This window comes from Cetorhinus maximus, chromosome 25 (genome assembly GCF_964194155.1).
Source record: "Cetorhinus maximus chromosome 25, sCetMax3.hap1.1, whole genome shotgun sequence".
Classification (NCBI taxonomy): domain Eukaryota; kingdom Metazoa; phylum Chordata; class Chondrichthyes; order Lamniformes; family Cetorhinidae; genus Cetorhinus; species Cetorhinus maximus.
In genome coordinates this window covers 35430268-35446443 of record NC_135903.1, presented here as the reverse complement: position 1 = coordinate 35446443, position 16176 = coordinate 35430268, and the positions used below count along the sequence as shown (strand labels likewise).

Genomic DNA, 16176 nt, shown 5'->3' with positions numbered 1-16176 from the left:
AAGGGTTAAAGGGTAGGACTGGGAAACAGTACCACCCACAATGTGATGTAAAGAGACACATGATCTGAGACGAGGTTCAGTTTTGTATTGGACAAATTCCTCTGTAGAAGGAAGCATGGTGTTAGCTCCTAGCTTGGGCTACACCTTGTATGCATGTACATAGTTAAGTGTTATCAATAAACAGCTGATATTCAACCATACAAGACTCAGAACCTCTGTGAGACCTACTGAATACACAACAGTTACTGTTGACAAAATACCTTCATTGGAGATGCAGGGTGATGCAGTGGGTTAGGAAATTAGGGACGGGCCATAAATGCTGGTCTCACCAGTGACACTGACATCCCATGAATGAATAAAATAACAGTTTGTGCAAGGTATTGCATTATTGCTGTATTGTATTTGCACTGACTCTTCTCTCATTTGTCTGTTTGCAGAGTGCCCTATGTTCTCACAGCCCCTGACGGATGTCACTGTGGATGAAAGCAGCACCTTCAGGCTTCAGGGGAAAGTTGCTGGAACACCTCCAATCACCATCTCCTGGCTTCTAAATGGTGAGGTTGAATCCTGGCAATGAGTGTTCAAACCTGCATGTGGGAGGCTGATTTCAAGAGAGTGGCCACACTAAGAAGAGTTCAGCTTTCTGATGTCCAGGAGTGCAAAAGAATCAGACCATGACTTAATCTGTAAGAGGCAGAAACTTGGGGACCAAGTTTAAATCTATAAGTGGACATGTATAGAGAGAGTAAAAATCTCACCCTAGTAGCAATTTGACTGTTGTACATTTATGAGTTAGCTAACGTGGCTGAGTGCAGTTGGCTGTTCACTGATGATCCATTACTTGCAATTTCAAGGTTGAATATCCTCAATTTCAATATGATATTTATATGATTGTTTTCCCTTCATTGACTTCAGAACCCTTTGGTGTGAGAACACCAAGTTTTATGTCATTAAGTCAGCTATAATAATCACTCATGGTGTTTATCAGCCATACTCAAGTATTGACGTTGTCACTGTTAAGTGCCTTTGGCAACTGAATCAGACCCAGTGAGCCCTAGAAACACTTTTTTGTTCATTATACTTTCTATTTATTGAATGATGGGCAAAGCTGTAATGAAGAGTTCAATATAGGTTAGGCAATGGGAATTTTTAAAATAAATAATTTACCTTATTTTGGTGGCCCCTGAAGAACCCTGATTGGTGTAGGCCCGATACCTGCCCTGCACATCACTGACTAATTTCCAGATGGGGCCTCCCTTTCAACAGTTGTTAAGCCATTCATTCATATATTTAAGGGTGATTGTGCCTTTTAGGCGTTTGCTTGGGACACCTAGCAAATGGGTCCCCATAACTTGAGCAGATGGGGCCCAAGTAGCCCTGTTAATAAATTAGTATGCTTCATTTTTGTTTCACACCCAAAAAATGGGCACTTGCAAAAGCAACAGCTGAATGGTGAAGCATTACAATTCTTCCATATTGCAGAATTCTCAACATTTAGGGAATTATTGGTGGTAACCATGTGACCAATCAGACTACTAAACATGATGCTAAACATGGTGTTAGTGATCTGCATGGTCTTCCACTCCATCAACATTGAGGTGGTCAATGACCAGTAGCATAGGTCAGTCGTGAACAGTAGCCTCAATTCTTGGTGACAGTGCTCTATGCCTCAAATATTTGAAAGTAGAGGCAGGCTTGGAGTTAGTGCAGAAACAGTCATGAACAACTCGGTGGTTGCATCTGATTTTTTCCCCCATTGGAATGAAGAAAATATGAATGGGTCCTAAAACCTTAATTACAGTAAACCATTCCCAAACTATTGTCCAATGTGACCCAATGTTAACGCTTAAAAATTAACGTGACCCCTGAAGCCAACAAAAACAGAACAGCAATAAAACAGCGTAGAAACATTCAGTATACAGTATAGTTAAAATTTATGCATTATAAATCATGATAATGCATCATGAACATACGTGGTACAGTACATAGCTTCATCTTGTAACTTCAACGGAGTACATGTTATTTGATGGCTGTCTATCTTTACGCAATGCTGACCCTGATCTGGTTTCAGGTAAAACAGCAAAGTTTGGCAGAGCTTCTTTCAGTAATGGAGTCGCACAGTGGGTGGTTGAGGACTGTTTGCCAGAAGATGCCGGAATATATGAATGTGTTGCAGAAAATGTTGCAGGAAGAACATCAAGCAGTGCTACAATAACAGTCCGAGGTGTGTGAGGACAGTGAAAGTGCTGCTGTTTGTTTGTACAGTGATTGATATTAAGTAAATATTGTAGGTTCTTGTTGGCAGCTAAATAGTGTTGATAACCATAGATGGAACCAAGCATAGAATTGTTGCAACGCAGAAGGAGGCCATTTGGCCTGTCGAGTCTGTGCTGGTTCTCTGTAGGAGCAAATTACCTAGTGCCCTTCCCAAACCTTTTCACCATAGCCTTGCAAATTCTTCCTTTTCAGATAACAATTTAATTGCCTCTTGAATGCCTTGATTGATCTTGCCTCCACCACACTCTCGGGTAGTTCATTCCAGATCCTGACACACTGCATGAAAAAGTTTTCCCTCATGCTGCCATTGCTACTTTTGCTACTTACTTTAAATCTGTGCCCGCTTGTTCTCGATCCTTCCACCAATGGGAACAGTTTTTCCCTATCTACTCTGTTCAGGCCCCTCATGATTTTGAGTACCTCTATCAAATCTCCTCTCAATCTTCATTACTCCAATGAAAACAGTTCTAGCTTCTCCAATCTATCTAAGTGACTGAAGTTCCTTATCTCTGAAACCATTCTTGTGAACCTTTTCTGCACTGTCTCTGACCTGAAATGAATTTTGACCACAAATATTTGTTTTTTTAAGTCTGATATTAAATTTTTGCTCAGTTCAGATCATAGAATATTACAGTATGGAAATAGACCATTTAGCCAATGAAATTTGTGCCAGTGTTTTTTTCCCCACATGAGCCATTGAGTCTAATTCCATGTTCCTCATTTCCCCCATATACTTTAATATTCCTACTTTTCAAACAATTGTTATAATCTCCTTTTGAAAGCATTTAATTATGCTTTTTGCAACCTCTGTGTCCTGGTTGACCCCCATATAATTTCTTTCGCAAAGACAGCCTACTTCCACCTCTCTGACATTGCTCGAGTCTGTCCCTACCTCAGCCCATCTCTCGCTGAAACCTATATTTACACCTTTGTCACCTCCAGATTCAAACATTCCAATGTTCACCTGGCCAGCCTCTCATTCTCCGCCATCTCAACCTCTGCTCATCCTTAACTCTGCGTGTGCTCATGACCACCCATCACACTTGCCCTCACTGATCTACAGTGGCTCCTGGTCCTCTAGTGCCTCAACATAACAATTCTCATTGTGTTTAGATCCCTCATGGTCTTGGTTCTTCCTATTACTCTTCCAATACTGAAAAACCTCCCACATTCACCATCGCTCTGACTCTGGCTTCTTGCCTTTTCTCCCTCACCCCCCACCAACCACCACACCCATCCCATCATTAATGGCCATGCCTCCAATCATGATGATGCCAATCTTTGAAGTTTATTCTAAGCCCCTTCTACTCTTCCTTTAAGACCTTCCCTAAAACCTATCTCTTTAACCAACATTTAGAGAACTTCTCTTGTCTCCTCCTTTTGTGTCATTTTCCAAATTCCTTTTTGCCCCTGTGAAGCATCACGAAAAGTTTTCCCTTTCATTTGAAGTCTTGAACTTGCTGTCCACCAAACCTCTGTTATCTTCCCACAACTCATGTTCCAATCTATCCAGTCAGGTTGCCGACACTATCACAGGATTGAAACAGTCTTTAACAAAAATTTTCCTTTGCACCCTCCTCTCTCCCAACCCTGCCCTTGTCTCACCTTTAAGCCTCCTTTCAAAAGACACCTCCTTCAGCTAAGGAACACCCAGCAAAATTCACATAACAGGAGCTGTAGCTGGGCTGACACTATGAACTTTCACCAGGGTGGAGGATCAGAGAAAACCTGTTGAATACCTGATAAGATGATGATGATGGCAAGATTGTGAAATCCTTCAGAAAATGTGAGGCATCTGAGAGGTGCAGTTCTCACATTTTTTTTTATTGTTGGCCAGCTGTAAATTGAGAGCTAAGTTGTATCGAGACATTTTGCTTTAGTAGTAATTTTCACAATATTACAAGTTGAATTCTTAATTTTTCTGCTTTTCGGTTATATTCGTCCCTTCCTATTCTTATCCACTGCTGCAAAATCTGTTCATGCTTGTGCTGGTTCTATTCAAGTACATATCTGCTCTGGTATCTGTTTGATACAGTATTTGTTTCTGCACATGCAGAACAGATCAAATTCAGTGCTCTTTTAATCTCCTTGGCACGGGATGTCCTCACATGAACAACTGATTCAGTAATCCACAGGGTAAGCCAAAAGTGGATCCAATAATACCGTAATTGGACCAATTAGGAAGGGTGTGGTGCAATGCCCTTTAGATATAGAGAGCCTGTTTAATTCGTTATGTTTATTATCCATTTGGAACAATATGAAATAAATACGAAGATATGTCCTCTGTTTAATAGACTTTGAAACACTTCAACGACTAAAACAAATGAGAAACACTAACTGTGACAGTGGAATTGAAAGTAAACATCATGGTACTGGATCCAAGGTTGAAAAGGCCCAATTTTCAACCAATTTTTTGAGTCCCCAAGAAGAGAGGCAGAGTGCAAAGAACAGAAGCCTTCCTAAAGGTAATGCTGAAGATTTGTGTAAGATGAGTGCTTTTTAATTCAACAGTAATTACTACTAACATTAGTCTTATAACAGTGTGAGGTGACATCTATTCTTCTTAGTGCATGTACAATTTAAACCAACTAGTCAGTCATCTCCCATTTACTCATCTGATTACTTTGTTTCCAATTTTATGCTCAATTCTAGCTGTCCTTGTTGATAATTTTGTAGGTTATAGTTCCAAAAATGCCAGTATGCCACTAGTGCCTCATCTGCATTACCATCCTTCAGTGAGGCAGGTTAGTGGTAAACCACAGAGGGCAACCTTTATCAAAGCACTGCCAATCATCATCTCCGAGGATGACACGCAAGCTGGTGACTGTTCAGAAATTAGCAACATACATTGACATGCATTCTGACCAATGTCTTATGTGGCATTTAAATGGCACGCTGCTCCAATTGCATAATACAGGGAGAAAATGGTATTGAAATGTGCCACATTTCCTCATCAAGCTGGCCCATAGATTCACAGAAAATTTAAAGCACAGAGTAGGACCATTTGGCCCATTGTGTCTGTTCTGGCCAAAGAAGAGCCATGCATCCTAATCCTACTTTCCATTTGCTTCATAGCCCTTTTGCTTACAGCTCTTTGAGTGCATAGCTAAGTTTTTTTTAAAATAGCATGAGGGTTTCTGCCTCTCCCACCCACCCTTTTCAGGCAGAGACCCCCAGCACGCTCTGGGTGAAAAAAAAAATTTCTCGGCTATCTCTATCCTTCTAACAATTACAATAGCTAATTGTCTTTAATGCACCTAAAAATCTACCTTGCAGAATTTTAAACTAGTTTAGAAGCTAGTGTAATTGTGTATTTTGCTTGCATGGCATTTGATCAGAACCAAATTGGTCTCCAACGCTACTTTTGATGCCTCAGTGGTCAGAGAAGGATTTTCCACATTTTTTATTTCCCTAATTGGTTTGGCCTTTATCTTTTTTACTTTCCTGTGTGTTAGATGGCTACTAGGCGGTGGTTAGCGTATCTATTATGAGGCACACGGCATTGCAGTTATACTGGACAGACTGAATAGACTAGAGTGACTCTTCTCATCATTGTTCATTACTGGGACACAGACTGGTGCAATGCATTTGTTGGTGTAATTGTGTACATTGGTTTAGAAAGATTTCCAGGGTGCCACAAAGACCAATACTAATCAGTCAGACCTCAGACCCATTGCCCTGGACACTTGGGTGGTTCCCAGGGATTCAGGGGCCTCCTGTAATACACAGACTGGTGCATCTCTCACTGTTAGTGAGCAAAAGAATTCATCGCTGTCCCATAGAATAACCTCCATCTTCTCATTTCCTTCCCCCCCCGCCACCCCCACCTTCACCATCATAAATGAGCAGTGGAACATGCCAGTCAAAAAGGATCACTGCTTAAATCCAGGAATGTGCAAGCAATCTGGTCCGCTATCCTGGAAATCTTTTGAAAGCATGATCTTCTCACCAGTATCTCCATAGTGAAAGTACAGGCTGCTAACAGGAAAGATAGGATTATACAGTTTCCTGGTCCATTAGAATAATAACCCCATCCCACAAAACTCCTAGGTAAGGTCTGGCAGGTTCACTCCAGTTAGACAATCGTCACCAAACAAACTTGTTTGGGCAAAGCACTTCATGCATTTGCTAACATTCCTGTTGTCTATTGTTTTTTGAATTAACATTAAATCTATTTCAACCATAGTGACCAGGTATTCCTGTTAAAATGAGAGAAATTCCTCATAAACACTTTAATATCTCAAATCAGTTTCTACAGTTATCTACAGCTTTCAGCTTGAGCTGATTTAACATTAGTGCTTTTTCCCGTTAATATTGTGATTGACAAGATCCTCAGTGGTGAGGGACTTCAGCTTATTTTTCCTCTAAAACGTAGCATTCCTATTTGTTTCAACGTGTTTAGCAACAATGCTGTAAAAACTTACATAAACCAAAGTTATTCTTCGAGTAGAAAAATGACCTTAAAATTACAAGAAGCCAAATTTCATGTAGATAGAAAACCTGGCGCAGGAGCTGATTGATGGCAGGGTGTTGTATGCAAATAATTTTTGGTCCACTTGGAGCCTGCCAGGCAGAGGGGGCGCAACATGGTACTGCAGGAATACCTGGCACCTCGCCCTAAGCTCATCAGCTTTAATTTGCTTCTCATCTCATTCTGCAGAGGTGCTGACTTTATTCCTGGATTCCAGAAAAGAATGTAAGATTGAATTGCGCCAGAAGGGAGAGAGAGTTTCTATTCCCCCTCCGCATAAGCAGTACTATGAGTGCACTTATCTTTTCCAAAAAGCAGCCCTCACTCCCTTGAACTGCCAGGTTTCCCAAGGTCGGAGTTAATCCGTGGTGTGAGTTGGTCATCTGCCCTGTCCTCCACCACCCTCCCCACCCACCACCCCCTCCATTACACCCAAAGTGGTTGGTAGGAGGCGGGTTGGTGTGTGCATATGAAGGGTGGGTGTGGGAGGAAGAGTGGGGGGAGAGAGAGAGATTGAATGCTTAACAGAAGAGAGGTATGTTGCTAGGATGCAATTGTACATCTCCTTGTGCCATCCCTTTTGCAAAGGCATGAGTCTAGGACCTGTGCATATGTTTATGTTGTGTCTTTAACAGACTAAAGGCACTCCACAGGAGTGCTTATCAGAAAAAATGTGATACTGAGCCACATTAAGAGATATTAGGATAACCTTGGTCAAAGAGAGATTTTAAGGACCATCTTAAAGTAGATGGAGAGGTCTAGGGAAGGAAATCCAAAGCATAGAGCCTAAGCAGTTGAAGGCATGGCCTTCAGTGGTAGGGCAAAGGAAACTGGGGATGAATGAGAGGCCAAGAATCGAGAAACACAGAATTCTCAGAGGCTTGTAGATTGGAGGTGGTTAAAGAGGCAGGGAGGGGTAAGACTGAAGGACATGCGTGAACAGGGGAAACAACTTTGAGAGGGGGTTGTGGGTGGAATGGGGAATGAAAGGATAATATGGCTTCCAGAAAATCTTAACTGTGTTCAATATGGTGAACTGAATATCTGAAGCGACTTTTTCAAATACCTGGTTCCTGAAGTATTTAGCTACTGGAATCTTCAGGCAATTTACTAGTCTTTTCAATGCATCAATATTTTGTCTATCATTGATAGAAATGCTTCAGTTTTGGAGGTGGACAGGAAAGAAAACAATATTTTGCTTTACCAAAGATTGACCAGACTTATGCCCCAGTGATACCTATTTCCAGGGCACTACTTTGTTGTTTGTTGATTGGGAATGTTATAACATCAAACACAGGCTGGAGATTTCCTCTGGTTGCTTGTTCCGAATAAAATCATAAATATAATCATTTAGAATGTGTTCATGGTTTCCTTAAGAAAATCAAAATAAATTTTCTCCAGTGTTTTTTATGATGTCACTACCTATAGCAATCAGTAGCATTCCTGGCTTGTGGTTCTATGTTTCACAAAATTCTTGATTTCATTATATCAGCCAGTAGTGTCCCAAATAGAAACAGAAAAATGTTGGAAATACACAGCAAGTAAGTACTGCTCCCTCTAACTTTATTTTAGTTGTGCATAACCTATTCATTTAAATGCATGGGACATTTAAACCTTTTTGCATGGCCAACATACATGGTAACTTAGAGGGTGACTTGTGCTCTGGCTGTGAAGGAGGTTCCGAGTTGCTCCACAGATTAAAGGAAATTTTGCAAGTAAGCCTGTAAAGAAAAAAGCAAGTTTACGTTTCTAGGTGTAGACCTTAGAAATGAAGGCCCAGATATTGTCTGGGGCAGGCTGTGTAAGTGAAGGGTTTTGGTTGGGAAGTCAAGAAGCTGGGGCTAAAACTCCACAGTGTGCCTCTTTTCCTGCAGATTCCCTGCCCTGAAGCCAGCCTGATTGACAAGCTTGGCTCCCAGTTGGGTAGGGAACACTGGAGGAGGTCACAGGAGCAGGTAAGGGACCTGCTACTGTGTTTGTGGGAGTGTGGGGGAGGGGTCTAAGGGGAAATCCAATTTCAGATACAGGAGGTGGGAGTCTTTTGCTCGAAGGTGTGGTTTAGTTGCAGAAAAGAAGGTAAGGCTGAATTGAGCAGAAGAGAGCGAGTTTCTATTCCTCATGGACCACAAGCAGTGCTATGAATGCACTTATCTTTTCCCCAAAGCAGTCCTCACTCGCTTGAGCTGCTGGATTTCCCAGAGTTAATCAGTGGTGTGAGTTGATCATCTGCCCTGTCCACTACCACCCCAACCCCCCCATCCACCCCTCCATTACACCCAAAGTGGTTGGATGGTGTTGGGGTTGAGATTTTCAATTTCTTTTTTACATCACCCTGTGATTCCAACCCATACGTTTTTGGGAATTAAAATGATTTCCTGAAATTCGACTTCACGTGAAACCCTTCCTTGCACCGGGTGAGTCAGTCAAATTGGATGACAATGCTGCCCCCTAACTAAGCTTTGGAGGAGCTAATACAAATTCTCTGTGAGAACCATCTGCAGGGTCTTGGTACCGGAAGTGTCTTCCAATCTTTTCCACCAAATGTATTTCTCCCCAGTTGCGTTGTGTTGTGTTTATACACATATGGGGGAAGAGAAGAATCTTTCCCCATAAATATGGAGATTGAAGTATCTCCTCTTGCACTGTAGGAGGTTCCATCTTTTGGATGAAATATTAAGTTTCAGCTGCATCTGCCCTCTCCAAACAGGTGTAAAAGATCCCATGGTATTATTCGAAGAGGAGCATTATTCTGGCAAACATTTATCCCTCAAACAACACCACTAAAACAGATTATTTGATCATTTAACTCATTGGTGTTTGTGGACCTTACGTTAAAACAGTGACTGTGCTTCAGAAGTATTTCATTGGATGTAATTGCTTTGGGACATTGAGGTCATGAAGCCATATAAAGGCCTGTGAATTACTTTTCCCAGGAAAGTTTAGAGGGTGGGTAAAATACTTGGCATAAACCAAGGATTGAACCTGCAAACATCTAACTATAACTTAGTGAATCCATTGAAGAGCAGGCCTTCGGTGAGGTTTGGCACAGCCCTCATCTGAAAATCATTGAGCCGTCAGGAAGCACTCCTTCATTACTATTCCCGTTGTATTGAAGGAGTGGCTATTGAGCCTTGCTAAACTCGCTGCCTCATCTTTTGATTAGCACATGGGAGTAAATATGCTAGTGTGATCTCAGATGGAGGATTGTCTCCTTAAAAGCCCCTTCACTTGTTGAAGATGTGAAGCATTTTGGTGTGAAATGAATGGGGCAAATTCAGGAATAAGGTAAATCCAGCAATGAGCAATCCTTAGTGAAGCATTAAGGAATAGAAGCACTTATTTCTAAGATCATTAAAATCCAGCCCTTTAGGCATGTTTGGTTTATTTATGGTAAGGATATCTTTAAAAATGATCAGCTATTGTGTGTGTGTTTATATGTCTGCGTGCGTGAGTGTGCGCGTATCTCTTCTCCTGAAGCTATGTACCATCCAACTAAAAGCAAGAGCCTTTGAAACTCCTCTCTCAATGTAATGCCCTCATTTCTAGTTGGCTTCCAGAAAGTTGCCTCGACAGCTAGGATGGTGACCGCCTTCTGTTCTACGCCAACAACACTCAGTTGTGTTTATTGTTGTAAGTGTTGGTGATGTTTACTGGGAACAATTATGCTGGCGCATCAACTCCACAGTTTAATTTGAATATTACGATTTAAAAGGCTCCTGAGTTAGTTGGTTTCAGCCAAGACATGCATATTCGGGGGTTTGGTGCTGGAAATCTTACTGCTGCTTAAAAGAAAGCTCTGGATTTAGAAACACAGTGGAAGTTGCCAGATTCACAGATGGCATTAAACTGGATAGGTGGGTGTTTTGATTGAAAGCAGCCAAGGAACTATAGAAGGGCCTACAAATTCAGTGGAGAGGTGAAGAGATTGTTGCACAATATTATTATTTTTTAGGATGTGTTGTGCCAGCTAGCGGGCAAAACCAAAAGAGACCCAAGACTGATGGACTCCACACTGATCATGTCCAGTTATTTTGGAGCAGGGTTTGACCTATCAAAGAGAATGTTGAGCCACATTTCCAAATCGGTAGACTATTCTGACGTTGAGGTTGTATATTGCTCAGGCCAGGTGATAGCTTGCTCAGTGTGGAGCCCTGCATGTCCATGCACAAGAGAAATATGTAAGCCCTCAAAAAGATGGAGGCAAGGATCATGAGCCTAGTGTCAAAGGCCTGAATTAAAAGGAAAGAACTGAACAATTTAAGCTCTTCAGCCTTCAGAGGGGGCAAGGACGAGAACCTCATTGAGGTATGTAAAATAGTAAGTTTATAAAATACTGGAGTTATCCAAGAGGTAATTAGACATTGTGATTGGTGGCAGTGATGTGCGGGGGAACTGTAGGTTTCTGTGGCATGCATGCTTAGTCATTCCAGTCTTTATCTGAAAGCAAAATACTACTGATGAAATGTTACAATCTGAAAGGTTAACTGTTTTCTTTCTCCACCGATGCTGCCAAGCTTGCTGTGTATTGCCGGCATTTTCTGTGTTTAATTTGGAATGTACTTATGTTCATTAAATGTGTGAATCAGTGAATATTGTATTTACTTACTCCTCCACCCACATCACTGACCTTCATTGGTGTGCTTCTTTCATTCATCTGTTCAAACCTGTTCTTAACACTTTAAAAAATTTTACCCTTCTTTCAGGCTCATCCCCTTCGAAGAAGAAGCTGTCTTCTAAACCAGGTGATTTTTCTGTCTTCAAGCCGATGAGCTGTGATTTCATGTTTACAGACGGGGACCACACTACTGGCTACAGTTTCTCAGGGAGCTGTTGTCCAGTGAGCTTTGCAGTTGGCTCAGACTGTGCCCTAATGGGTTAAATAGAATGAATGAGCTCAACATTTAGTATTGCCTGAAGCTCATAGGAATTGAGTTTCTTGTGAATCCTACATGTTGTATTTGTTTGTTTCTAAAATGCTTCCCATATCTCTCCCTGGAATGTGAGAAAATGCATATAGTTAAATTATATAGCTATTGAATATGGTTAATCATTTGACTGTCACAATTTCAATATGTTTGATCAAACTTGACGGTGAGAATATATATGCACAAGTCAGCTCCTGTGTGGATCAAATCTATAATTTTCCACTACTTCCTTCTAAACTATGCTAGTTTATTATCACGTGTGAACATTTATTCAGTATTGCAGCCTAACCATACAAAATAAAAATATCTGTTTACACCATTTCTCCAACCAACAGAACAAGTGCAACTTCAAGAAGTTTTAATTGCATTTTTTTTTAAAAAGAAAGATGGAGCCACACAAAATGACCTTGGCATGTCCTAGAGTAATTTTGGTTGATAGAATGATTTTCATATGTGAGCTTGAATCCCTTTTCACTCCTTCCCAACAGATTATCCAAACTCCAACCTCCTAGCAACATATCAGTTTTAATTTTCCATTTCATATGCTCTTATGATCTCTGAGTGAGTTGTTGGCGTTGTGGTTAGTTTTACTAGCGCAAGCCCCTGCGTTTCAAAGTAATTCATTGCTTTAAGATTTTTCTGTGAGACAATCTGTAAAGGTGCTCTTGTGCCAGAAGTTGACACTGCCTAAATTAATTTCACACAGGGTCCTTTACATTGACTTTACAGGCCATTTGGCACAACAGGATTGGTAACGGGATAATTGGAAAATCATAATATGATCAGGCAGTGACAAAACTGTTTTATGAATGTGGTATATTTGGATTTCCAGAGGCATTTGATAGGGTGCTATGCAAGTTTAAGGCTCATGGGATTGAGGATAATATGTTATAATGCATTGAAGATTGTTTTCCATTTGTTAACCAGAGTACTGGAATAAATGGCTCAGCAGGATGTAACTGGTGAAGTGTCGCAAGAATTGGTGCTTGGGCCTCAGTTATTTACAATTTCTATCAATAACTTGGATGAAGAGGCTGAGTGAAATATATCCAAGTTTACTAAAAATAAATAAACAAGCTGTGAGGGGGATTAAGAGGCTGCAAAGGGATGTAGACTGATTTAGTGATTGGCCAATAAGGTGACCGATGGATTGTAATGAGGGGAAGTGTGAAATTATTCACTTCAATAAAAGATTGGAAAGGCAGGATTTTTTTTTAGAGGTGAGAGAATGGTAACTTGGGATTTGAAAGGACCTACTGACGCACAGTAACAGCAGTGTATACCATCTACAAGATGCACTGCAGAAATTCACCAAGGCTTCTTAGACAGCACCTTTCTGATCACTACCACCTAGAAGGACAAGGGCAGCAGATAGATGGGAACACCACCACCTGGAAGTTCCCCTCCAAGTCACTCACCATCCTGACTTGGAAATATATCACCGTTCTTTCACCGTCGCTGGATCAAAATCCTGGCAACTCCCTTCCTAACAGCACTGTGGGTGTACCTATACCACAGGGACTGCAGCAGTTCAAGAAGGGCAGCTCAGCATCACCTTCTTAAGGGCAACTAGGGATGGGCAATAAAAGCTGGCCCAGCCAGTGAAGTCCACATCCCGTGAATGAATTTTTAAAAAATCACAAAAGTACAGACAAGTACACTAAGTTAGGAAGGCAAATGTCAAACCTTTATTTCAAGGGCTTGGAATTTAACAGTAGGGAAGTCTTGCTGTAATATCGGCTTTGGTGACACCGCATCGGGAGTACAGTGTACAATTTTGGTCAGCTTACCTAAAAAAGGATAAATTTGATTTAGAGGAGGTGCAACAAAGGCTCACTGGCAAGAAATTTCCCGTCGGTGAGCGGGGGCGGGGCTGGGTTGCTGAGGCGTAAAATAACGCGGGATGACATTGGGCGGAACTCCCGACATCACCACTCGCCATTTGCATTTTCAGGTTGGCGGGGGCGCAGCCGAGTCAGCTGTGCACCCACCGACCTGTCAACGGCCTATTGGGCCCATTCAAAAAACAATTAAGCTCATTAGTGGACCTGCCCGTCCAACCTTAAGGTTGGCGGGCAGGTATGGAGCGCTGGTGGCCACCTGAAAAAGCAGGAAACCTCATCCACGGGAGGGATGAGGTTTCATTGCTGACTCAAAAAATTAAGAGACACTTAATTAATGTTATGTCCATGTCCCAACTCATGTGACATTGTCACATGAGGGGACATGGATGGTGAATGAAACTTTCACTGTAGTAACTTTCTTACTTTGGGAACTGACCTCCCTGAGGCAGCACTTAGTCTCAGGGAGATCAGAGCGCTCCTTCGCGATCTTAGGAATCCCTTCCGCCCGCACAGGAAACGCATAGGGCTTCTCTGCGGACATCACACTAAGGCCTGCCCACTAAAAGTGGTGATGCCCACTCCAATCCGGGGGGCCGATCGGAGGGCCGCCCACCCACGCCCGCCTCCACACTTACCCCCCACCCCCTCCAACGGAGCAAAGATTTTGCCCACTAGATACTAGATTGATTCCTGAGATGAGAAAGCTGTCCTATGTGGAAAGATTGATTGGAATGGGCTTATGTTTTCTGGCATTTGGAAGAGCGAGAGTTGATCTCATTGAAATGTATGAAGCTCTTGGGGAGCTTGGCAGGGTAGAGGCTGTCTCCCTTGGCTGGACAGTCCAGATCTAGAGGTTGTAGTTTCAGGTCAGCCATTAAACCTGAGATGAGGAGAAAATTCTTCACTTGGAGGGTTGTGGATCTTTGAACTGTTCTACCCAGCAAACTGTGGGTGCTGGTCAGCTAATGAATATATCCAAGGCTGAGATTGATATTTTTTGGGCACAAAGGAAATTGAGTGATATGGAAAGATGTGGAAGACCTGCCTGTTAATTCTGTGCCAATTGAGTGATGCTATAGCCATGATTAAGAGCGGCTGATACTAATTGGGGAAAGGTTAGGGCAAATGTAACCAGTTTCCACCTGGGTGGGTGGGGGCGAAACTGTGTGACAGGGAAAAGTTGCCTGCACTTAGGTTTAATCACAAAACCCAGTATAATACATGTTGAAGACAGACTGGCTGCAGTTACTTCCTTTGTTGGATGCCTGCTCAGAACATGAACAATGCCATGATTTCATTGAATGATGGAGTAGGCTCGATGGGCCATGTGACATATTCCTGCTTTTATTACTTTATGTTCTTACAACAATGATCCACACAAGCATCCTCTCACTTTACTTAATCTCATTTTATCACCAACTCCGCTGAGAGAAGATTATATCCCATCATTTGTCTGGATGAAATTTTGGGAATCACAGTTGAAATTACACCTTGTGGAAAAGAGAGTTTTTTTGATTTAAGCCTCCTTTCACACGGCAGCATAGGTATTGATATCGTAAATGTAATCCTATTCGCCACATCTCAGTTACTTTAGGAGACAATTTGTATTAAACTTCCATTGTTTAATCAACCTTGTTAAACCTCTCATGAACAAAGTGTCGTCTTTACCTGAAATGGTAAATGAAACAGATTGAATGTGTTTGATCTTTGTTTGTCCTTGCATTACAGTGGAGCCTCCTCAGTTAGTGGATCCCCAGACACACGTGGAGGTAAAGGCAGGACAACAGGCAGAACTGTACATGGGGATTATAGGAACTCCGCCCATTGCTGCTACATGGCTTAAACAGAAAGACCAGGTATACAAAATTTGACCCTCAAGATACCAGCTATATCAACATGTGGTCTAGCAGTTACATTAGAAAAGCTAGAGGAAGAAGAGGGCAATCAGCTGCTAAAATCTGCTCCTTCCTTGGACCATGTAGAATTACTTAAATGATTGGAATAGACTTCATAATAAATTTGCTTCTTATCCCTGCAATAACTCTTGACTCGATTGAGCCCAAGACTGGATTATTGCTCCCACAGCTGGAAAGATTCTTAACAATTTATTTCAAAAAGTTCCTTATATATTTTGTGTTTTTCACTCTCATCTGTAACCTCTTCTCTTCTTTCTCGTTCTCCCTCGTCCTTATGCAACCTTTCTCTCAGCTTTTGCTGCCCCTACCTTTGGTAGGAACATGTCAGTGCTTTCTTAGACTTCCCTCCCTTCCCCCTAATGTGAAAACATATTGTTCTCCTTCTGCACTGCACTCATTGCACTGTCTGGTACTCCAATCATTCTTTGCCCAAGGAATGTTCTTTTAGGTTGTAGCACATTGGTCTGTCATTTAGCTGTTTATTTGGACTGTTCATTGTCATCTCAGCTCATCCATTTACTTCAGATCTTGAATAGTTCTCGAACTTCTGTGGACACAACAGACACTGAGACCAAACTGGTGATAAAGGACGTGCAAATGGATGACACAGGCCATTACACACTAGTGGTGAAGGACAGAAACGGGAGTGTGCAGCATCAGATCAATCTGGCTGTTGTAGGTAAGTGAAGTACCAAGCATTCTGCTGAGGAAAATTAATGCAGCAAAAGAATAGCAATAAAAAG

At 41.8% G+C, this 16176-nt stretch overlaps 1 protein-coding gene across 2 annotated transcripts in view; it reads left to right on the top strand.

Annotated features, from left to right (window-relative positions):
• The window catches only part of LOC144668052 (myosin light chain kinase, smooth muscle-like), a 69954-nt gene that overhangs the window by 19137 nt on the left and 34641 nt on the right, over positions 1-16176 (top strand). For both annotated transcript variants that reach the window (XM_078529805.1, XM_078529806.1), the window contains exons 2-7: positions 438-554; positions 2072-2224; positions 4572-4742; positions 11452-11490; positions 15246-15373; positions 15959-16112. In XM_078529805.1, the coding sequence (XP_078385931.1) occupies positions 438-554; positions 2072-2224; positions 4572-4742; positions 11452-11490; positions 15246-15373; positions 15959-16112 (762 nt within the window). The remainder of the gene's footprint in view (positions 1-437; positions 555-2071; positions 2225-4571; positions 4743-11451; positions 11491-15245; positions 15374-15958; positions 16113-16176) is intronic.